The 24182-nt window shown below is 38.5% G+C and overlaps 1 protein-coding gene across 1 annotated transcript; it reads right to left on the reverse strand.

The window, feature by feature from the left end:
* Nucleotides 1-672: 672 nt before the first annotated feature.
* LOC138144237 (dimethylaniline monooxygenase [N-oxide-forming] 4-like) lies at nucleotides 673-18671 on the reverse strand. Its single transcript, XM_069065602.1, has 8 exons — nucleotides 17759-18671; nucleotides 15639-15827; nucleotides 13786-13948; nucleotides 10073-10215; nucleotides 7652-7851; nucleotides 6511-6863; nucleotides 4539-4608; nucleotides 673-1738 (listed from the first exon to the last, which is right to left on the reverse strand). Exons 1-8 carry the CDS (start codon nucleotides 17888-17890, stop codon nucleotides 1258-1260), a joined length of 1731 nt encoding a protein of 576 aa, XP_068921703.1. The 5' UTR covers nucleotides 17891-18671; the 3' UTR covers nucleotides 673-1257.
* Nucleotides 18672-24182: the final 5511 nt, after the last annotated feature.

The following is a 24182-nucleotide window of genomic DNA, read 5'->3' on the forward strand; positions in this document are numbered from 1 at the left end:
TGAGATTTTGGAGGGCCTTAAATCCTGGGCTGGGTAGTTTAGATTGAGCAAGGCAGCAGTTTTGTGGAAGATAGAAGGCAGGTAGGAGAACCTGAAGGTAGGAAGACCAAATAAGAGGGTATTACAGCTTGAATGTCTTTAAAGATTAACCCAAGAGCAGCAATAATGTTTGGTGAGTCTGGAATCTGGCAAGTACTTGTGCGCAATATTCCACAAGTATTTGTGTAGCCTACTGTGATAGCCTAAGGGATAGTTGGGCAGTCAGTCTAGGCAAGAAGGTAGAGATTATATAAAAAGTAAGGAGGGTGGAGGAAATAGTACTATGCAAACTGTCAGAGAAGAGGCCCAAGGGACAATGACATTGACTATTCAGTTCGGTTCTGTCATGAGTTATAGGTATAATGGAATAAGAGAATCAGAAGAGGTCAGTTCTGAGAGTCTTGGCCAAAGTGGTGGTGGCTGACAAAGCCAGAGAAGGGACTAAGGCCCAAGGGTAACTAATTATAGGGATTAACAAGCTGTCTAATGAAGGAAGCAGAGATCAGTCAGCAAAGACAGGGAGGAATAAATGCATCAGCAAAAGTATATACCAAATTGTGCCATCTAATGCTGGGACTTTTTGTTCTAGTGATGAAGGATGGCTATTAGGTTCGGCAGGAACTCTGATCTTATCTAAGACCAGAACCTGCAATTCAGTCTGGAAAGAATTCAGCTCAGCCTTACTTGGAGTCAGAGTTGAAAAAAGTTTATTATATGTTTTACCGCGGGCAAGGATCCTTAGGGGACCTGCCAGTGAAAGGGGGCACAGGCTTTTACTTTTAAAGGGTAGGGCTGCCATTGTCAGGGCTGACAGGATGGATGTAAGGGACTTCAGTGAATAGATAAAAGTTAGGGCTGACTAAGAGGAACTTGTGACTTCAGTGCATAGATAAAAGTTTGAGGAGTTTAACTTGGAGATGAAATTTGGGCCAGACAGGAGGAGACATGAGGAGATTAAGCTAGGACAAAGGCAACAAAGTTGCCTAGGCAGAGTACTGATAGGGGGAAGGGGCAAAGTTTGAGGCTGGGAAAGGGAAACGTGATTTTATAGACTGGTTTTACAAATTGCGATTACAATTTTACAATACAAATTGCAGTTACAATTGTACAAACTGGTTTTACAAATTGCTGTTACAGATATAGATCCCAAGCACCCCAAGCACCCCATCATTAGGACTGTTCTATATGCTTCCTGTCTTATGATGAAGGCAATGAAACTCAAACGGGAGAGGAGGCAGAAGGGAGTACTTGTTGCATAGATATTATTGACACTTGCTGGTTATTGGCTAGGTTAGTGAAAAGTCTATTCCCCAGTTCACCAATTTTAGCCAGTCTTATCTGAAATGAAGATTTATAAGCAAGCAGAACAGCAAAAAACAGCATGGATATCCCACCGCAGATTTTTAGCCAATGAGGCACAGCACTAGGCTCAGAAAAATCAGCAACAATTCGAGTTTGTAAGGGCTTGAGGGTCCGGTCCCATTGAGTCAAGATGGCGTTTCTGGCTCCATCCCATTTCCCAGGTCCTGTCAGTCGGTATTGGTAAGAGGTACAGGGACCAAAGAAAACTTCCTTTCCCAGCCTGGGATCCTTAAGAAACAGAGATAAAATGCTGGGTTTTGCTCCTATGCATGTGGCAAGTTCATCCAAGTAGGTAATGAAATCTGGTTTCTCTTTGGTGAAATCCATAATGACACCCCTTAGTGAAAAGAAGAAAAATGGTAAATTCTTTGTCATTGTTCAAGCTCCTCTCCAAACTTCTCAACTCCTTTTCTGCAAAATATCAGGAATCAAAACACTTGAAAGGGATATTTTTCTCGGTCAAAAATAGCTAGTTGGTTTGGTCTGTTAGAGAGAGGAAGAAGAAATATTCCTTTTGAGATATGGGGACAGGTAAGTGTAGGAGAGAAAATGGCAAAGACTTAAAATTAGTGGAGTAGTTTCAGGTGTTGGTTTGGGAAGATGAATTCAACAAGAGGGGAAAGTCTATTCACTGTAAATATGAACTAGAAACTGGTTCTTCCTGTAGACATAAACCTATGTACATTCAGAGACTTCCTGGAAAATCCAAAGTATGTGTTTGTTGGGTGTTTTTGGATTCCAAATACCACTTTTCATTTAAAATAAATCAGGAATTTGCTATTGATATGAAATAAAAATGTTAGTTCAGATCTTGCTAGATTTTTCTGTAAAAACCAGGAGTGACCTAAGAATTCAGAGAGTGGAATGGATTTTAATTTTAGAACCAGTTTCCTCACCAAATACAGAATTCAGGTGTTACAAAGGAACTCAGCAGCCATTCAATTCAACTCATACACATGAAAGAATCCTTGCTACAACATAATCTATCCAACAAGTATTTTTAAAATACTTATGAAGTTCAAGGTACTATATATAGATATTGTAAATAAAGATACTGGATAGGGGAAAGTCCAATAATTTCACAGACATAGAGAATGTCTAGATAAGGAAACTCCCACTATTAATGTGGGAATACCTTCTCTATATCTATTGGCGAGTTGCCTAGATTACTGAGAAATTAAATGATTTCTTGAGGGTCATAGTGTTGTACCTGGCCTGCCCATTCTTTCCCTTCCCCCAACCTCAGCTCTCCCTCATGGAAGTGAGCAGACTGCCAGGTTTAGCTCCTCCCTTCCCCAGTCAGTTCACCTCGATGGAGGTGGGTAGGCTTCCAGATCAGGGAGACTTGGCACTGGTGGGAATTTTAAGGTGTGTACTGACCAATCACTGATTGTGCTTCTGCAAATTTCTGCATAAGTAATACCTATTCATTGGCTGCCTGGCGTCCCTTTAAAAGCTGAGGCTTTACCTGAGATCTCTGCTGTACGACCTGGGATGGCGGGATCGTACCCCCTCATAAGGCCCTGTGTGGCCTTATCAGCCAACATGGAGTAAAATAAAGGGTCCAATTCTAAATTGTTACTTGGGTCTTGCTCGCGTTTTCTGGGTACAGCAATAGCACCAGTATGTCAGAGATGTGATTTGAACAAAGACAAAATTCCCTTAAGGAATTTATATCCTGCCTTATAAGTAGTCTTTGGTCCTCTTTGAGAATGAAGGAATAACAATAACAGTCATAAACAAAACAACAGCGATGGTTCTGCATGAGGTCTGTACACACAGAGAGGAGGACTTCCAGAGCAGGTGATAGCAGTGACACCTCGTCGCACGGATTTCTTACATATGTGCCTCATCACTATCATGATCTATCTAAGTTTAAACTAATTTCCCTGTGGATATTGTGTGCATTTGTGGGAAGTAGCGAACCAGGTTCTTAGGAGAAGTTTTGTATTTACTGTCTTTGCTATGTTATCTAAGCATATTAGTAGCTGCCATCTGGGGACCCAGCCTGTCAATTTGAACAGAAGTTGGGGAATGCTGCTATTTCTTCCTCCTCCCCCTTCTTCATCTTCCTCTTTTTCTTTTTCTCCTCCTCCCCCTTCTCATTTTTCCACAAAGCAAATGAAATTGTACGTGTAAAGCACTTAGCATGGTGCTTGACACATAGTAGGTACTTAAAAAATACATGCTCTCTTTCCTTTCCCTTCCTCCTATGAAAGCCCATTCTATTCTTAATGTAAGGAAGTTTTCCTTTATATTAAGCTTAAATTTGCCTTTCTGTTACTCTTACCCTTACTACCTAGTTTTGTCTTGTGGGGCCAATCTAATCCTTTTTTCACATGATAGCCATTCAAATACTTAAAAACATCTATCACTTTCAGTGTTAAAATTGTATCTTGCTCTGGTCTGCCTGACCACTCCCCACCCCCAGTCAGTATAGTCAGTTTATAAGTAGTCAGCATAAACCAACAATACCAGGAAGTAAGATTGTCAAGGGGAACCTAGAAGTCATGTACAGACTGTCCCAAAGATCAAAAGACAATAATTTGAAAACTGTGTCCTGCATTAACCAAAAATCACATCCTGGTACTATATACTGAATCAGGGGAAACCATCTTGGCTTTGCTGTTTGGGATGCTTTGGTCCTATGTTATGTAAATTTCAGATAAACTCTAAACTTCTGCATTAAGACCAGTAGAATACCAAATAGTGCTGATAATTTTGAGATGGTGTGGGTATGTTAACGTTAAAAGTATACTGACCACTTTGAGATGTTGTAGATATATTAATGAATGAATTACCCCAAGGCAGCACATGTAAGAGTTAGTCTCTTCCCCCACAACATATGTGTTGTATCTAGATCTAACAGTATATAACAAACACAAAGGGCCAACAAGATGCAAAGTCTTCTACAAGACTGGGCAACTACAAGGTTTATTGAAGAGAGGATCCTTGACCTCAGAGAACTTATAGTCTTGCATGGAGTAAGACACAAAGAGATAGCTATACATAAATATTTTTTATATTAAAAATAATCTTTTCTATCTGTGGGCTATGGGAATGATTTTGATTTGCAAAACTTATTTTGTGAAGAAAATCTTCACTTAGTTGTCTCTGTGGTGAAGAATATTTCATACCTTTTGGTAAGCTGTTCCTTCTTGGTAACCTCTGCCATCAGTTGCTTTGTTGGAGGTATCTTACATAACCCTGTGACAAAAATAAAATTCATGGCTTTTCCTTAATTGTAGACAATTGACCAGAGCATGTCTACTGAAGTTACTAGATTCAAATACTTCAGCGAATCAGTAATCTCATCCATGTGGGCACTCCTTTTACCAGTGTAGGTCACAACCCATCCATGTTTTCTCATCCTGGATGACTCTTTTCCATGATTTTATATGAATTCTCCATAGGAGAGTTTTTGCCAGAGCACTAGAAGCCTTCTGGTTTCACTATTTCTTAGATACTAGTGCAAGACTTGGGCCACTCAACTGTTATCTATAAAGTTTATACAACAGTTAAAATTGATTATAGAAACAATGCCATGGATTTAAGGCTAGAAAGGACCTTAAAAGGGATCTTATCTAACCCCCTCATTTTACAGATGAGAAAACTGGGACTCAGGGAGGTTAAAACAATTGTTAAACAGACATGAGAGGCAGGATTTGAAATCAAACTATGATTCTGAAGCCAATTACTTTTCCCATGTGAAATATAATTATTTTAAAGAGGCAAATCAGATGATCCCAGAAACTGGTCTTATTCTTCATCTCTCTGGACTTTTGCCTTGTATAGCACAATCATGATCAATCTCTTCCATCATTTTTTATTCCAGTTCCACTACTAGGTCCCTGTTTGGTACTGAAGATTCTCTTTCAGGATTATGGGCTATCTATTTAACTTGGTATTCTTGTCTGTTACCTTAGTCCCTATGGTTAGATGTCTGCCATTTGCTAACAGAAATACCTTGGAACAACTTATTTGCCTGCCTTCTATTGTCAAGATGATCTCTTGCTGATCACCATTATCTACTCCCTATTACTTCACATCATTTTGCCCAACTTTCCATTTAAAGCTGCACTTTTGTGAGACCTCAACCGCCTGCCTAAACTTCCTGCTAGTGCCTGCTGTTGGGACCTTCCTTGTTGACCTGCTCTATACTGTCTTCTTTGTTTAGTCTCCAGATTCCACTTATCCTAGTCTGACCCTCATTGTTACTATGAACTTTGATCTTGATCAAGAATAAGGACATCACACCAATTTATTGGACATGTGGTAAAACTGTAGAATCATAGATTTTGAGATGGAAGGGACATTTAAGATCATCTCATTCAATTCTTTTACTTTACAGTTGACAAAGCTAAAGCCTAATGAGATGAAATGATTTACTCCAGTTCACACAAAAGTGGCATAGTACATAGATACAGGCTGGACTTGAAATCAGGAAGACGTCTCAAATACACTTCAGACACTTTGTAGATGTGCAGCCCTGGGAGAGTAATTTCAGTTCTCTGGGTCTCAGTTCCTTCATCTGTAAAATGTGGGGATTGGATTTTATTTCTTTCAGCTCCCTTCAAACTCTCAATCTATGATTCTATGTTAAATAACAGAACTGGGATATAAACCAGTGCCTTTGACTCCACATCCAGCATTCTTCTCACTGTACCACTCTGCCTCTTTCTAAAAACAGCCAGAACGGCCTCATTTGAAAGACTGCTTAGAACTTCCAAATTTTTAATCAACTTGAAAAATTTGAATATGTACCAAGTCTCATCTCTATAGTCATAGACATCATCCATTATCTCTCTTCTCAGACCCATGTATCACATAAGATCCAAAAATCCTTTTAAGCTGTTCAATTCCATCTACACATAATTTGCCCAAGAGAATGACCTACAGAAGGGTCATATTGCTTGAAAGCTTTTTTGAGGACTTTTTTCAAAAAAAGGAAAAAATGTCTCACTTGCCCATAGCCCTATTACTATAAAGAGTCTATATATTTTTGGACAAAAAATTGTGTTTAATTTTAGATTGTAAGGGAAGTGGTGACAACCAGGCAGAATTAGGTTATTATTAAAGAGTTTTTGACTCCTAAGAGAATATCTTTACCCTTAAAGACTCTTGTGGCCCATCTTCCTTGGAGTTCTACACCTGGCAAGATAGCTCCTTTAAGGTTAATATGGCCCATAATAGCCATTGTTGGCTTTTCTAGGTTTGGAGGAAACACATATTTGTACAGGCAGGTCCTATTTTTGTACAGACTTCTTATAGGTTCTTCAAGGAAGGGAAAAGAGTATGTGAATCCTGTAGTAAAAATCACTGCATCAATGTCCTCTTCCACTGTCCCATCTTCAAAGATGGCAGAGGTTTCTGTAAACTGTTCCACACTGGCCTTAATAGTGACAGTACCACAAAGGATACGGCTTGGCAGTTCATCGTTTATAATAAATTGTGGTTTTTGCCTTTGGTATGGAAACAAAGAAACAAAAAAAAAACCCAATCACTGATTTTGTATATACACCAATAGATCAATCAATAAACATTTATTAAGTACCTACTAAGTGCCAGGCCCTATGCTAAGCCCTAGGTGAGACTAAAGCACCTGATTTATGGAAATTTATGTTTAACTGTTTATTTGTATGACTACACTAATCTATTTAGTCAAAACAGTCCATCTAACTTTGACTTTCTAACTTTTCTAAGGTTTCTAACTTTTCCAACTTCCAACAGTAAGCCCCCAGAGATTTGTTCATTACATATAGAAATAAAATCCCTCTCTAGGAATACAGTTTTCCCTTCCACATCATGACTTTCCCCATCACAGTTTAATGGGTTGGCATAAGAAATTAAGTGGGTATTTTTGGGAGTTTTTCAGAAGCAGCAGGCTACATGCAAAGGCCAACACAGAGTCTATGACCAATACTTAACCCAAATTTTACAATAAGATTCTATAAACACCCCATAAAAGAAAAAGAAAAAAATCAGACTTCTCTGGTATGAAGGGAGGGCCAAAAATTTTACACAGATTTTTGAGATCACTAGAACATTGTACCCCTAAAAGCTGACAATTCCAAATATTTTTGATCAACATAATTATAGTAATGATGAAAATATTGACATTTTAATATAAATTTATATTAAATGCATTTTATTACATTAAATGGGCATTTAATATAAATTTAAACTTCCTATGATATCATGATATTCAAGAAATTTCTGTAAATCAGCATTTCTATTTTAAAATGATTACCCTTTAGCAATACCCAATCCATAATTCTTGTGGTTAAACCATTTTGAAATTCGTTTTATCATCATCCAGTTTCTCATGGATGAAGGCAGCATACATGAAACCATCTGATGAAATCTTGTTATGGAAAGCATAAAAGTGGGGTAACCATCTTCAGAAAGACGGCTAAGGACCCAGGTACCAGTTCTAGTACTGAGAAATACCTAAAAGGTAAGGCATGATGGAGAAAGGATCAGTCATTTTATATTACTTCTTCCCATACAATCCACACAGTAGTTTTGTCTTTGAAGGCTTTAAGGTTTTAGAAATGAGACATATTGAAATTTCCTCAAATGAGAGGCAATTCCATATAGCGAAGAGAGTGTTGGCATTGAAGTCATAGTACTTGGGTTCAAAACCCTACTATGGCTATTTACTGCTTACACAATCTTGGGTAAATGACTCCTCCTCCCTGAACCTCAGTATCCTCATCCCTAGGGGGTCAGACTAGATAATTTCTAAAGTGTCTTCTAGGCAACATCTATGAATAATGCAAATTTGGATACATTTTGAAATAATTGAGTTGGATATGAAAAAATTGAAAAAGAAGGTAGTAGGATCAAAAGACTTGCACAGGGGAACAGATAAGTTTATATTGTTATTATTATTATTTTTTTGGAGGCAATTGGGGTTAATTGGCTTTCCTGAGGTCACACAGCTAGTGTCTGAGACTAGATTTGAATTCAGATCCTCTTGACTCCAGGACCAGTGCTCTATCCACTGTGCCACCTAGCTGTAAATAATATTTATTTGACAAGAGGCAGCCAAGGTGTAGAGAAGAGAGAACTGGTGCTGGAGCCAATAAAATCTGGGTTTAAGCTCTGCCTGTGTCATATGTTGGCTGTGTGACCCTGGGCAAGTCACCTATCTTCTTAGCATTCTAAAAGACTTGAAGTTACATGGAAGAAGCTGACTCTGAATTGATGGGGGGAGTTTTCTTATTTAGAAATTGCCTACATCAATGAAAACACAGATCCAGTCTGTATCCAGAGGTATGTTAGAGCCAACTGGTACCAGCTGGCAAGAATTGATTGTTAAATTTTCATTGTTAACATTTATGCCTCAGAACTAGGCAAATGCTACAAGTCAGGGCTTTATTTATTGTTTAGACTTAAGAAAGTGATGGAGAAAATTTTAATAATGCAGATTAAACTTAAAAATGTGTCCTGCATACATTCCCCCCTGGAGAGCTAGTTGTTAAACATTTACCAGTAGATTCCTGTCCAACACATTTTTTTTTATGATTTCTAGAAAAGAAATAACTGAAAACACTTTATCCTATGCCACTTCTTCCCCCCCATCTACCTATATTAAAAAATATTTTGGTCTAGCATCATAAAAATAAATGTAACATTTAAGGTATACGGTGTTAGCATTTCTATCTTTTCTCCCTCAAGAGTTCTGAAATATAATGTGGTATAATGGAAATATTGTTTGAACTTGGAGATGAGAGATTTGAATTTGACTTCAGGTCCTGACACCTATTAGCAGTGAGTATAGGTGTGGTGCTTAATCTCTTTTTGTAAATCTTAAAGCACTTTATAAAGAAGAACTATTATGAGTAAAATAAAGATTTGGGAAAATAATAGAACTACATGGAAATTTCTGAATGTACTGATAAGTTTATTTATGTCTGTATCATCTACATATTATATATGATTTTAGATTCAGAGATGGGATCATCATATTTAGAACTAGAAATGATCTTAACAATTTAAGCCAATCTTTTCACTTTGATTTCCCTCTTCATAGTCATTGCTTTGAAACAAAGTTGTGAAATGGGAAACAAATATCTATCTATCTATCTATCTATCTATCTATCTATCTATCTATCTATCTATCTATCTATCATCTATCTATCTATCTCTATCTATCTCTATATCATCTATATCTATATAGTAATTACAGCCAGAATACCTGAATAGAATGCTGGCTTTGCAAGAAAAATTACTTTAACCTTTCTGAGATTCAGTGTTGTTATCTGCAGAAGGAAAGGATCAGATACATGAACTCCTACTTTAAAATCCTAATATCTTATTAGTAACAAAACTGAGATTTGATCTCAAATCTTTTGACATTTGCATTTAGGACCACAAGGCATTCTAAATCCTTTTCCTGTCTGGGAATGAGAGAGTCATAAGAAATAGCTTTCTCTGGAAACTGCCTAATGACCAAGTACCAATAGCATTTTTCTCACATGCTCCTTGGAGACATGCCCATTCTGCAAGTGGAGATTTGCCATGGTTGAGAAAACTAGGAGGTAGGAGTGTCTTTGAGAAATTCCAGGGTTTATGTCATTGAGTATTCATCTTAAATTACAATTACCTTGTATGTTTCACAACCCCAAAGCAAAGAGTCAGAGGGCTTATAGAGAGGTCAGTGTACCTGAGATGCCACATGACTGAGTTCCACTGCAAGATCACCGCCTGTATTCCCAAGACCAATCACGAGGACCCTTTTGCCCTGAAAACCTTCTAGGCTCCTGTAATCCTGACTGTGCAGGATCTGGCCTTGAAATGCATTGATCCCTGTGAGAAAATGAAAAGAGGAGTCATAACTAAGGGTAGGGTACTTAGGATTGGTTGGTTGTTGTCCTTCATTCTCTAAGAGGACCAAAATGACATCACTGTGCTCAAGTCAAGTTTCAGTGTGTCTGACTGTGACTGATCAGACCAATATGAACTCCGAATGCTCTACCACAGGTCGGGCACAGATAGTCTATGGGCATATTTGGGGTGGATTCTCTAAATTTGTGCATCCTGCATTTTCTTTGAACTGTTTCAGTTCTGCTTTGCTCATAGAGCACAGCACCTTCTCTGATGAGGGCACACCATGCTGGGCAGTCCTCTGCCAGCGACTCCCATGTCACACAATCAGTTCCAAAGTTCTTGAGAGTGTCCTTGTATTGCTTGTTCTGGCCTCCATGTGAATGCTTGCCCTGTGTGAGTTCTCCATAAAACAGTTTTTTTGGCAAATGTACCTTTTACAATCAAATAGCACGGCCAGTTTGTCAGAGTTGTGTTCTCTGAGGCAGTCTGAATGCTTCTCTGCTAGAGAAAATGAACCAAACATGTATTCTGTGGGGCAGAACCATAACAGGCAATTTTGTCATAATTTGGGGCAAGTAGTTTGAAAACGGATTGGGGTCAAGCAGCCCTAATTGCTATTGTTATTTAGTTGTTTTCAGTCCAGTTTGACTCTTCATAATCCCATTTGAGGTTTTCTTGGCAGAGATACTGGAGTGGTCTGCTATTTCCTTCTCTAGCTCATTTTATAGCAGCAAACAGGGTTAAATGACTTGCCCAGGGTCATAGAGCTAGTAAGTGTCTGAGACTGGATTTGAACTTGGGAAGATGTCTTGCTAACTTTTAGGCCCTCTATTCTATCCATTGCACTACCTAGATGCCCAAGCAGATTTAAATTGACCCCCAAATTAACCATGGGTGAAGAGAGACTCCTGCATACCGCCCTGCAGAGGGAAGGCAGTGATCCTGGGGTACTGGGTCTCAGAGAATGAGGGTCTGTGCAACATGAGGCCACTTCTGAGGAGGCCATTACTTAGGGAGGAGCCAGGTAGGCCTAGATGGAGGAAGAGCTCAGATGGGGTGCCCACTGTTGAGGATGGGGTGGAGAGTGACTTCTTAGTTTAATTATTCTTTCCAAAATATTTCTATACTATTTTATATTGAATTTATTGAATTGAAGTTATGAAAACTATCAAAAATATAAATGTTTCATATTTTAAACTTGTGTAGTCTTCTAAACTAATTGTTTTAAATTTTACACTAGAATAGTGTGGTGTGAGGAAAATTACACTGAACTTAGATTTACAAGAACTGGCTAGGTTTTAGTTCTAGATTCAACACTTTGTGTAGTAACCCAAAAACTGTGGGCAACCCTCTCTGAGCTCAGTTTTCTCATCTGTAAAGTGAGGATAACAATATTTGCTCTATTAATCAATTGATCAATCACTTTACAAGAAAGTTGTGAGGAACCATGTTGCAAATGGTAAAGTGCTATATAATAAGAACTTTTATTATGAGACACAGATTGAAAAGGCCCTTTCTGAGTCTTAAGACCAGTTCAATGATATCACTAAACAACTCCTTTGTTCAGTGTATTCAAAACCACTGGTTACTTAAGTGAGGAAAAAAAATATGAGCCATATTATGCAATTGGATTAAATCTACAGAATCAGTCAAAGGACGTTTGATTACATTTTTTCCCTCTTTTTTTTCTTTCTCTCTTCTCTGATCTAGAGCTCTCCTTGTGGAAACACTCTGTACTGGTGCACGTTGTCAAATCTGCCATTTAGTGGCATTAAATAGATGTCTGGCATGCTGAAAGATGAAATGGTTTTACCAGTGTTTTAGAGTCAAGGCTTGAATACAAGTCTCCTAACTCCAGGACAGCTCCCTGTCCCCCCTGCCTCCTTGTCTCTTGACTAAGTTAATAATTAACAAAACAAAACAAAACCCTGATGAATTTTAAAAGACTCTGTTGACTTTGTGCAGGTATCATTTGGCATTATTGACTGTTATTCCCAGGCAAAGAGGAGAAATAGTCCAGACACTGCCTATATGGGAAAGGACAGTGTTCAAAACTGGTAAACTAATTCTGTATAGTCATAAAGGCATTGTTAACTGTTTTTTAGAGTTTTGGGGGCCAGAGGAATTCTCAGAGAAAGAATTTGAGAACCTTTCTTTAATAGCTCCAGAAAGAAAATCATTAATCTTATCTACCATTACCATGGTGTAATAATTATAATTCACAATTGTATAGTGCTTTCAGATTTACAAAGCACTTTATATCCATTTACTCCTTTGATCTTCATGACAACTCTGTGAGGTATGCAGATAAGGAAATGGAAGTCCCCAGAACTTAAGTAACTTGCCCCATCATATAGCTGGTGTGTCTGAGACAGGAGTCAAAAACAAGTCTTCCCAATTTCACATTCAGCACTCTGGCCATTACCCCATACCACCCTTCTCTTACTTATAAAACACATTAGATACATTATCTAATTAGAGTTTTATAACAACTCTGTGATATAGGTACCACAGGTATTATTATAATTGCTGTTTTATAGATAAGGAAACAAAGACTCAAGAGAGTTAGGTGGTTTGCTAATAGTCACATAGCTAATAATCATTGGAAACAGAATTTGAATCCAGGTCTTTCTGACTCCATGCCTAGCTACTTGGCAACACTGCCTTTTGTAATATAGATTTAAAGCAAGGAAACAATCATCTGATTGGCTGACATATAATGCACACAGATTAATTAAGTTTCACCTAGATTAATTCCAATATATTTCTCAGGAAACTGGAAATTCTAAGCATCAGTCTTTAGGTCTCTTGAAGTTTTCTGGAGTCGGCATGACCTGGAGTCCTAAGTGAAGCATTAAACTAGTTTGGTCTCTAAGCAATACCAATCTGCTTTCTTGCCATGCAAGGTTAGACTCATACATTCTCCTACAATTCAAAAGTTAAAAATTTTACCTATACAACTGTGGTGCATACAGAGTGATTGAAAATCATTCCTGCAGAGAACTGATCTCTCCTACCTGGTCTGTTTGGCTAAAGATGTCCACCATGATTGAAAAGTGCACTGGGAGCAGGAGGGATTCAGAACTAATGATTCAGAAATCATTAGTGTTGTTATTACACTACAACTCTTACTATTCCAATGATAATGATGACCACTGAAAGTACCTTACATTTGAATAACAATTGATACTTTTGCAAGCACTTAAAAGGTGCATTTGGCCTCCAATTTGCGATGGATTTGATCAGTGGTGTCAAAAAGAAATGGGCTAATGAACCATATCCAAGAATCCCTGCTACTGCATATTGAATAGAAAACCACATATTGCCATGATATATCTTGTATTGTTAGTATTTATTTTGTAAAATATCTCCCAATTTTACATTTTAATCTGGGTCAGGCAGCATTTGGGCGACGTGTGCCCTGACAGTAGGTCTTTGATGCCTCTGGAGTTGCTTATGACAAAGGACAAAATACTCTCATTGGTCAATGAAATGCTTTTCTCTAGAAAATCCTGGAAGAATAGCTTCTGCTTAGTCTAACAGACTCACCAGGAAAAGATTCTAGAGGTAAGTGAGGATTCAGGTGGAGCCCTGTGCAGATCATGACTGCATCAAAGATAGCAGTATCTTGTTTTCCCTCTGTCTCTGTCACCACTTCCCACTGGCCAGTGGCAGAGAAGTCTGGATGCTTTGTCACACTGTTCACAGTTGTCTGAAAGCAAGCACAGAAAGACCACCTCTTTATCGAGGGCTCAGGGCCAGACCCACTACATGGTGAGATTGCTGTCAGAAAAAGCTCCAAATAGGAGATTGACTGCTGTTCTCCAGTCACAGTGGACATGGGATTCTTGAACATTTCAGAAAGGGAAGATGGACTAGGACAGCAACAGCAAGAGGAAGATACATGGAAATATCTCATTCTTAAAGGACTCAGCTAAAGAAAAATAGCAGGGGGCAGCTAGGTGGTGCAGTGAATAGAGCCCTGCCCTGGAGTCAGGAGGACCTGAGTTCAAATCCAGCCTCACACACTTGACACACTTACTAGTTGTGTGACTTTGGGCAAGTCACTTAACCCCAATTGCCCTCCAAAAAGCAAAAAAAAAATAGCAGGATTTATTGGCAGGGGAGTGCTGAAGGCAGGTTGCACTACCCTCCAGATTGTTAAATTTTCAGTTTTACCATTTACATCTTTGAAATTGGCAAGTGCTACAAATTAGGGCTAGACATTGTTTTGTTAATTATCTAGATTTAAGAAAGTAATAGAGAAAATGTCTATAATGCATATTAAATGTAAAAGTGTAACCTTTTTCTATTTTTTGGAAGGAGAGTCAATTGTGAAATGTTTAACAGCACACCTTTGCTTACGAGTAGGCATTTGTAAAGAAGTCTTTGGTATTTATTTATTTTTTCTTTTTTGGAGACAATTGAGGTTAAGGGACTTGCCCAGAGTCACACAGCTAGTAAGGGTCTGAAGTTGGATTTGAACTTAGGTCCTCCTGACTCCAGGGCTGGTGTTCTATCTACTGAACCATCTATCTGCCCCATCTTCAGCATATTAGCAGTTCTGCCATCTCCTTTGAATGTTATCCCAGAGGGAAAGAAATAAAGACAAATCCCTCCCTACTCATTAGCATACTCTGGTGACTTAGTGGGAGAGGTAAATAAATATCACTCAATTTACCTGATTCCAGTATCCGTGATTTTAATTCAAGGTCACTCAATTTACCTGATTCCAGTATCCCTGATTTTAATCCTTCCATATCCTAGCATTTATTCTGTCTGGAAGTTTGAAGTGTACTCAGAAAGACTAGACTAGGAAAGGGAGAGGTCTTTTGCAATTTCCCTAGCACAAGCATCTCTTTCTCTATACTACCAAATATACTGTACATCTATTGAAAAGAATTATACATAGGATCATTGATTTTGAGCTTTAAGGAATATTAGAGGATGTCTCATCCAAGCACCTCATTTTATAGATAAGGAAACTGAGAGGCCAAGTGACTTGCAGAAAGTCACAGGGACAGAAGGTAGTCAAGTTGGGATTTGAAACCATGTCCTCTGACTCCAAATTCAGTGCTCTGTCTTCTATACTACCAAGCTAAACAAATTAACAAAATCAAGAAAGAAAGAGAGGATGTGATGGGAAATGCTCTCATTTGAAATCTACTCTTGATTCCGGGATGAAAAGAAAAGATTAAGAAGGGGAGGTCGGGAATGATTCAGTTCAGGTGTGAACCCTACTGGAGATCTAAGAGAACAGTCTTCCCTTTTGTCCATCTTGCCTCTTGGTCATATGGAGAGAAATTCAGGCAGCAGCTTACTCAGTCTTCTTTCCATGAGCTGGTTGCCCTGCTAACTGAAGTAGCATCTCTTCTAGTTCTCAAGCATCTAAGGATTCTTACCTTTAAGTGAATGTATTTCAGAAGGTTGAAGTGCTTAGTGTAGGACTGAAGATATTCCAACATCTTTGCTTGGTTCATGTAGTTGGGATAATCTTCTGGGAAGGGGAAGTCACTGTAACTGCTCATCTCCTTGGACACATTGGTCACCACAGATTTGTAGACTTGGGTCTTTCCATGTCCAGAGGTTTCCTGAAAGAGTGGGAGAGTCTACTTTTAGAGAGGAGAGGGAACAGAATTTAGTGTTGCCTCCAGGAAGCAGGAGAAGGTTTCCAGGAAGGGTGTTTACTCTCTATTTGTGTGAGTTTCTTCTTATATCATACAGTTGTTATAAACGAAATACTTTGTAAACCTTGAAGTGCTATCTAATTTTATGTTATATGAAATGAACATTGGACATGGAGTTAGGAAGCCCTGAGCTCAAATCCTGTCTCAGGTACTTACTAGGTTTGTGATTCTGGGCAACTTATTTAATCACTGTATGCCTCAGTTTCTTCATTTGTAAAATGTGTAATAATAGTAGTACCTACCTCCTAGAGTCGTGAGGATCAAATAAGTTAATATTTGTAAAGTACTTTGCAAATCTTAAAGCACTACATAAATGCTAGTTATTATCAGTATTAATATATAATTGCTGTTGTTGTTCAGTTGTTTTGATGGGGTGATGGGACCTAGGCCCTGAATTTTCCCATATTTTTCAGCAACCTAGATCACAGATTTCCAGAGGCATCTGGCCTAACCCAGCTCACCTAAATACTCAACAATCCTTTCCCAGTGGCTCTTAGCTTACCCTAGACTACTTAATAGTCCTTTCACAGTCTTTTTGACCCACCCTGGATCACTTACCTCCTTTTACTGTCCCACCTGAAGCCACCACAGGCTATTTACCACTCCTTAATCCCATCCAGATCTTCTTACTGTCTTTTTTTTTTTTGTGTATAAGTATCAATCTCACCCCCATCAAGGCACAGATTCCCTTGTAACCTTGCCTGCTTCTATTGATGTTACAATAAACCTTGCTGCTTTGACTGAAAGAAGGTCTGAGTGTTTGAATTCTTTCCAGGCAGACTTGCCCTGTACCCTGATATTTTGGGGTTCCCAGCAACCCCAAACCGCATCAGTTTCAGTCATATGTGATTCTTCGAGACCCCATCAGGGATTTTCTTAGCAAAGATTTTGGAGGGATTTGCCACTTCTGACTCCAGTTCATTTTACAGATGAGGAACTAAAGGATACAGGGTTAAGTGACTTGCCCAGGGTCCCACAGCTAGGAAATATCTAAGACTAGATTAGAACTCATGAAGATGAGTCTTCCTGACTTCAGGCCCAGCTCTCTATCTAATGTGCTACCTATTTGCCCAAAGCTCTACAAAAAATGTTAGCCATTAGTAGTATTAATATATAATTATTATTACTATTACTGCTACTCTGTCTCTAAGGAGATCCCAGTCAACTCAATGACATATCCATGTCTGATGAGGCATTGATCCAAGGAAAGTCTGATGACCAGGCTGTCTATTGGGTAGAAGTTTGGAGATAATATTCCAGATTTGGCCTGTCTAGTGAAGATTAACTATAGGAGTTAACTGGCAGGTGGCAGATTAACTACTATTAAATATTAACTATCACGTCTCTCCTTTTGGATGGTAGACTTCTGTTACTACTTTATGAGATCTTCTTAGCTTTTTTTTTCATTCCACACATCCATCTACTTGCTGATTCATACTTAGTTTACTGTTGTATAGAATCCCCAAATCAAAGAATATTATAATTAGAAGACACCTTAGAGATTATATAGTCCAGTCACTTAATTTTAAGACAAGGAAACTGATCCCTGGAAAGGTCAAGCTACTTCTCCAAGGTTACTCAGTTAGTAAGTGGCAGATTTAGGAATCAGAATTGTTTTTACAAGACAAGAACAGATAAGAATCTTCTCATTCATTTATAGAGTCCAAGGTGGACTTAACTCTTTGACTTAAAGAAGGCTTGAGTGCTTGAATTCTTTCCAGGCAGACTTGCTCTGTACTCTGATATTTCAGGGTTCCCAGCAGATATATATTATTATCAGAAATATATTAACATATGAAATTACAGGGAGGAACAGCAGGGAGATATATACTCACAGTAAATTTCCACAGGCCCCCAATGTAATCACTTCTCTCAAAACAGGTGGGCTCCAGTCCCTCTTCCAAACAGCATTTGATGGAAGTCAGACCACTCACACCAGCTCCAATAATTGCAACTCGTTTGGCCATGGTCTCCTAAGTCAGGGTTAAGTAAGACTTCTTTGCCCAAGAAAAAGAAGGGAGCTCTTTTGACAATGTGAGTGGGAAATCCTTTATCCTCATAATAAAAGAAAGTGGCAAGGAAGCAGATAACAAAGGTAATGAGGCAATAGTATGTTAATAACTCTAAGTCATCTCTTGTAGTGTGAGGGAGCTTTCTTGAAACTAAGACAATGTCATTTGCTAATTGAAGGTAGCTTTCCTGAAGGCTCCTTAAAAAGCTGAGCTCATCTGCACCAGTGGCGTGAGGTCCTCAACCTCCATGTGAAAAGTGGGCACAATGACATTGAGGCACACAGGTAGGGGATGCAGGAAACAGGGACACACTGTCTCCAGGCAACCACAACTACAAAGGCAGCAAGACCACAACTTCAAGAAGTGTCACCCCTAGCATCAGAGAAGAGAGCCTATCATGGATTCAGGGAAAATAGCCTTTGAGAGTTAAGTCACATAGAGGAACAAACCCTCAGAGCCCAACTAAGCCCAGCATAGAAACTCATCTCAGGTGGAAGGACCCCAGAGTGACCTTAGAATCAGAAACTCTGATTCTGTGATTTCACCCAGACATTCTTTCTAGATGAACATTTTCGTGATGTTTTCCTATCTTCTTACTCTTCTCCTTTGTTTCCTGCCATAACCTTGATGTGCAGAAGAAGTTAAGACTGAAGAACTGTTATGACAACTGCTGTTTGCATTCCTAGGAGACCAGATATCAGGAAAGCAAACTGCTACATAATCAAACAGTATAAATATTTGCCGATAGCAAAGGAAACTGCCTCAATAAGCTTACCTTGTTAACACAAAGTAGATTAATGGCTGCAGTGTTATCACTTTTCTTAAAAAATCCAGAAGCCAAGCACTTATTCTTAGTTAAAATAAAATATTAAAAATTGAGGCACTTCTTAGTTGTAGCTGGAAATCCAACAGAAGGAAAAGTTCTTGAAGGCGAAACTGGTTTAGGAGAAGAATTTCCACACGGCCTTTTGATCGTACCTCCTCATTTGTGTGAGGGACAAATGATACTATTTCCTGAGTCAAGCTCTGTTTTATAATGAGAACTTTGGATGCAGTAAAATAAACTCTTTCAGTCCCTCTCTGTCTGACTTTTTCTGACTGTGTCTGAGCTTCTTTGTCTCTGTTTCTCTCTTCTTCCCTCTTTACATTCCTCCCCTTTCACCCCTTAAACTCTTAGGTCACATTATGATTCCCAACAACAAAAACAGGATCAATATCTCAATGTTGTGAAATTTCCTGAGACTGTCAGTGAAATCAAAGTTGAGGTGAAACCTCTTGAGGCCTAGTCTGACTTCCCAGTGGAGCTTCCCTCAGGGTCTACTATTTATTGATTCAGTGGAGTGGACCTGTAGGTGTCCACCTGAGGCCAAACCTCAGCCAAACCTCAAACAAACCTCCTGTCTTTTCTGAGATCCTCTCAAGTTATCTTCAGAAGACAGCTGCTTTACTCCCTTTGTTTTTGCTGCTCTACATTAATTTCTTGCTGATTTTCTGTCTGTTTGTGGAGGAAATCTAGAGATCCTGGAAATTTCTGACCTCTTTTGTCATCTTTCCAGAATGTGTTTACTTTCAATTAGTCAGAGGGTTAAATTAGATCAAAGTGGAGACATTTACTGAAATGTCATTGAAATGTCATAAAGGAATGGTAGCTTCAAAACATTCCTTCTATGAAGCTGAAGTGTATTTTCACATAAAAGCCATATTATATCAGTAAGAAGAATGGACACAGAGTATGCTTTTAGAGAAGCAGATATATAGAGAATTTGTAATGGTGTAATTGTGTTGATTAAGAACAAGTTGAATGGTTGGACTCAAAGACTTGGGTCAGACTTAGAAAGTGATCTCCAGTGGGGTGATCTGAGGATTGATGCTGTCTACCACATCATGTTATTTAACACTTCTAGCAGTAACTTAGATAAATATAGTATGCTTATAAGTTTTGCAGATGATACATAGTTAAGCCTAAAATAATATAGGACAGGATTCAAAAAGATTTTAATAGGCTAGGACATGGGGTCAAATAGAGTAGGATGAAATATTAAATGTAAAGTTTTGTATGTGGGTTAAAAAATTCAACTTCACCTGTACAAAATGGTAGAAGACATGACTAAATATGAAATTATCTGAAAAAGATCTTGGGTTTTTAGAGGACTGCTATAGCTCAATGTGAATCAGCAATATGAAGGTAGCCAAGAAAGTTAGTGAGATTGTAGACAATGTTGGGGGGTGGGTGGGTGGGTGGTGGTGGTCATATTCAGAGGGGTCAAGCCATTTTCAGAATTTTTTGTTCAGTCCTTGGTGCCATATTTTTGGGGTAAACATTGAAAAGCCTGGAAACTTACAGAGGAAGGCAACTAGGCAATTATAGAGCATCACGTTCTTATGTAGATCAGCTGAAGGAATTGGGAATGCTTAGTCTGGAGAACTCAGAGAGAAAGGATGGCTGTCATAGGTATTGAAGGCATGGCGTATGGAAGAAGGATTAGAATTATTTTGTTTGGCCTGACAGGGCAGACTTTGAAGCAATGGGTAGAAGTTGAAAGGAGGCAAGTTTAGGTTTGCAGTAAAAAAAAACTTCATTAACAATCTGAGCTATCTGAAAGTGGAATGGTCTTCCTCAGGATATGATGGTTTTCTCTGGCAACATGTCTCTAGCTAAGGCTAGATGGCCACTTTCTTGTGTATGTTTAGAGGGGATTCTTATTCAAGTATGAATTACAGCAGATGGGCTTTGAGATTCCTTACAGTTCTTAAATTCTGTGATTCTGTGGCATGACATTCAGGGATTCAGTCCACTTTTCCATTTTTTTTTAGCTCTGAAAATAAATGATGTTCAAACAATAATTTAAATGACTTCAGATTGTTTTGGAATTTATCATCAAACTTTATCACTGTTGCTTTTATATCTACTGCTCAAAGTAAGGTAGAGGGAAAATGGAAAAAATGGGATGGGGAATTAGTATTGTTATCTTCAAGACATGACCCTATCACCAGCTTTTGGGGTGAACTTGATCAAGGTAATTAATCTTTCTGGGCCTTGATTTTCTCTTCTGCAAAATGAGAGAGTTGGACTAGAAGATCCCTGAGGTTGGATCCTAACTTTTACTTGCTATAAAAAGTGTCATTAAAATAGGGAAGTAATTCAATTTAATGCTACAAGAAAATTTAAAAAGAGATATTTATGGTGACACTCTGTGGTAAAATCTACTTAGGGGAAAATGATTTGGCAGTTAGGAATCTAATTAGTGGGTATTGATATAACCAGTCTGACTGGAGTAGAGGATTAATTAAAGGGAGTAATGGTAGATAAAGATGGAAATAGAGTTTAAAATTTTTAAAAAAAATTATTAAGCATTTGTTTTCTTTCTCTCCTATTCTCTCCTTACCAAAAAAAAAGCAACCTGGAAAGAAGAATAACAAAACCCTTGTAAAATACATATATAGTCAAGCAAGGTAGATTGTGATTAATTGGTAGAGACCTGGCATAGTAGATAAAGGAGAGCTATGGGGGTCAGGAGGATCTGAGTTCAAATCCTAACTCAGATGTCTAATAGTTGTATAGCCCTGGATAAATCTTGCTTACCTACTGAGTCTGTTCCATTGATAAAGTATAATATTTTTAAGCCATTTCCAAATAGTACTGGTGAGTTCTAATTTATGGTATAATTTTAAGTTTGGTAAAATATTTGGCCCTCTTAATTCTGCTTTTAAAAAACATATTTCATTTTTTCCCAATTTTATGCAAAAACAACCTTTAAGATTTGTTTTTTAAATTGAGTTCCAAATTCTCTCTCTTCTTCTTCCCCCTCATTGAGAAGGCAAGCAGTTTGATTTAGGTTATACATGTGCAGTCATGCAAAAAATATTTTCATATTAGTCATGTTGAAAAAAAAACCCAAAGCAAAACATACAGACAAAAGAAAACCCCAAGAAAAATAAAGACAGTTTAAAAAAGTATGTTTTGATTTATAGTCAGACTCCATCAGCTCTTTCTCTGGAGGTGGATAGCCTTTTTCATCATACGTCCTTTGGGATGGTCTTGGAGCATTGTATTGCTGAGAAGAACTGCATCACTCACAGCTGGTCACCCACCTGTTCTTCAAGTCCAGTCAATTTTAAAGGAAGTGAGGATTTACAAACAAACAGAACAACAAATAGCCAGGGAGACACTAAGGCAGACTTAGAAGAATTGGCAATGATTCCAGTTTGTCCTGATGGCATTTCTGACTCTATCCCATTTTCCAGTCCCTGGTAGCTGGTATTAGAAGGAGGTACAGGGACCAAGGAAAACTTCCTTTCCAAGTCTAGGAGCCTTGAGGAACAGAAAAAAGACGTTGGGCTTTCTTTTACGTGTATAGCAAGTTCATCCAGTTAGGAAATATAGCTCATTCTCTTCTGGTTGGGATCTTTAATGATGTCCATTAGTGGAAAGAATAAAAAGAAAAAAAATCATATATAATTATTCAATTCCTCTCTAAACTTCCCAAGGCTTCTGAAGATGCAATTGACTTTGTTATTTAACTATTTTTTTTGGTAATGGAATGCCATACTCAATTTTTACTGTGGCTGGTGAGATTTCATTCATACCTTTAAACAGGTTACTTTTGCTTGGTTGCATCCATCATCAGCTTGTTTGTTAGAGGTATCTTATACAGGCCTATGAAAAAATAGAGAATACATGCTTTTTCCTTGATTCCAGGCTAGTACTCTAGATCAAGGATCAACATACTGCTGCCCAGCAGACAGTTCCTGCCAGCTGTTTTTGTACAATTCATGACCTAAGAATTGTTTTCACATTTTAAAGCATAATAAAACTTTATTTGAAAAATGTAAAAAAAAGTCATTCTAAGCCAGTCAGCAGTCCAAAACCAGGCACATAGGCTGGATTTGGTCCATGGGACATTGTTTGCTAACCCATGCTTTAGACCATGTCTCCTAAAGCTTCTCTGCTTCATAAAGGGTCTTTCTAGAGTGGAGGAGGCCTTCCTTTGATTCTTTTATTATTTTCTGCATACCAAGGCAACATTTACATTAACCATCTGTTATCTCTTACATGCCAACACTTAGAATCTAGTGAAAACTGATAGTAGAGTAAGAGTGACAGTTGTTTTCAAGAGGCGAAAGTTTCCTTCATTGTATGCGGTTCTGGGAATCTTCCTGTTAGAAATGTGAAGATCCAGCTGCCCTCTGTTTGCCCTATGACCATCCATCACCAACACCTTAGGGGTGCAACTCTATGGAAAAGCATTCAAGGAGAAACCTTGATGTATCCACTAGCACCAAAAAGAGTACTTGAAAGCAGGTACTAGAAAAAGGTATTGTTCTTGGATGGAGGGTCGTACTCCACTAATATTGCTATGAGGAAATATTTAATTTGATCACATGCTGATACAGTGCCTCTGGTATCTTCCCATCCAGATTCCCATCTGGTATCTTCTCATGGCAGATTCTCATCTGTTTTGTCCATTCCCTCAAATTTGCTTTGAGCTTTACACATGCACTCAGACTCCATTTCTGCCTGCACCTTTCTGCATAGTCTGAATCTCTCTAGACTAACCATTGCTTTTATTGCTCAGACTATGCTTTTCCCTATTCTGGAATTGAATATTGACTTTTGTACCTGCCTCATTTCCTTGGGTTTACTTTGACACATTTGAGTCTGATGTTCATGTGGCCCACTGAATTCACATCTGTCTGTTTCACTTTCTCCCAGATCCTCCCTACATCCCGTGGCATCCATCAACTTCTTTTTTTTTTAAGCAATTGGGGTTAAGTAACTTGCTCAAGGTTACACAGCCAGGTGTTTCTGGGTGGATGCTAAGTGTCTGAGCCCGGGATTCAATCCCCTAGGTCATCCCAACACTGGGACCGGTGCTCTTACTCGCTGTGCTACCTGGCCGCCCCCATCCATCAACTTCTTATCCTCATTTCCAATCCTAGCCACTTCCCTCCTGCCCTGGTCTTCTGCTACCCACTAACTAGACTTAAGGGCAAAGAAGAAGTTTGCTTGCTTGCTGGGTACAATTGATCTCTAATTGCCATCAGGGACACACCTGCTCTACTCTCTCTACACTTGCTAACTTGGGTACTCTTAGACCTTGTGTTCTCTCTCTTTTTGTGACTTACCAGGGTATGATGTGGCTGAGCTCTATTGGTTCTTTGCTTGTTTTCACCAGGTCAGGTCATTATTTCTAGTTTTGGCAGTAATTTAGAGCTCATTTTATATGACCTCTTCAATTAAAAAAAA

This window comes from Petaurus breviceps, unplaced genomic scaffold (assembly GCF_028583685.1).
Source record: "Petaurus breviceps papuanus isolate PSGF00001 unplaced genomic scaffold, PetGlider_PUasm1.0 90692, whole genome shotgun sequence".
In the NCBI taxonomy this organism is placed as follows: domain Eukaryota; kingdom Metazoa; phylum Chordata; class Mammalia; order Diprotodontia; family Petauridae; genus Petaurus; species Petaurus breviceps.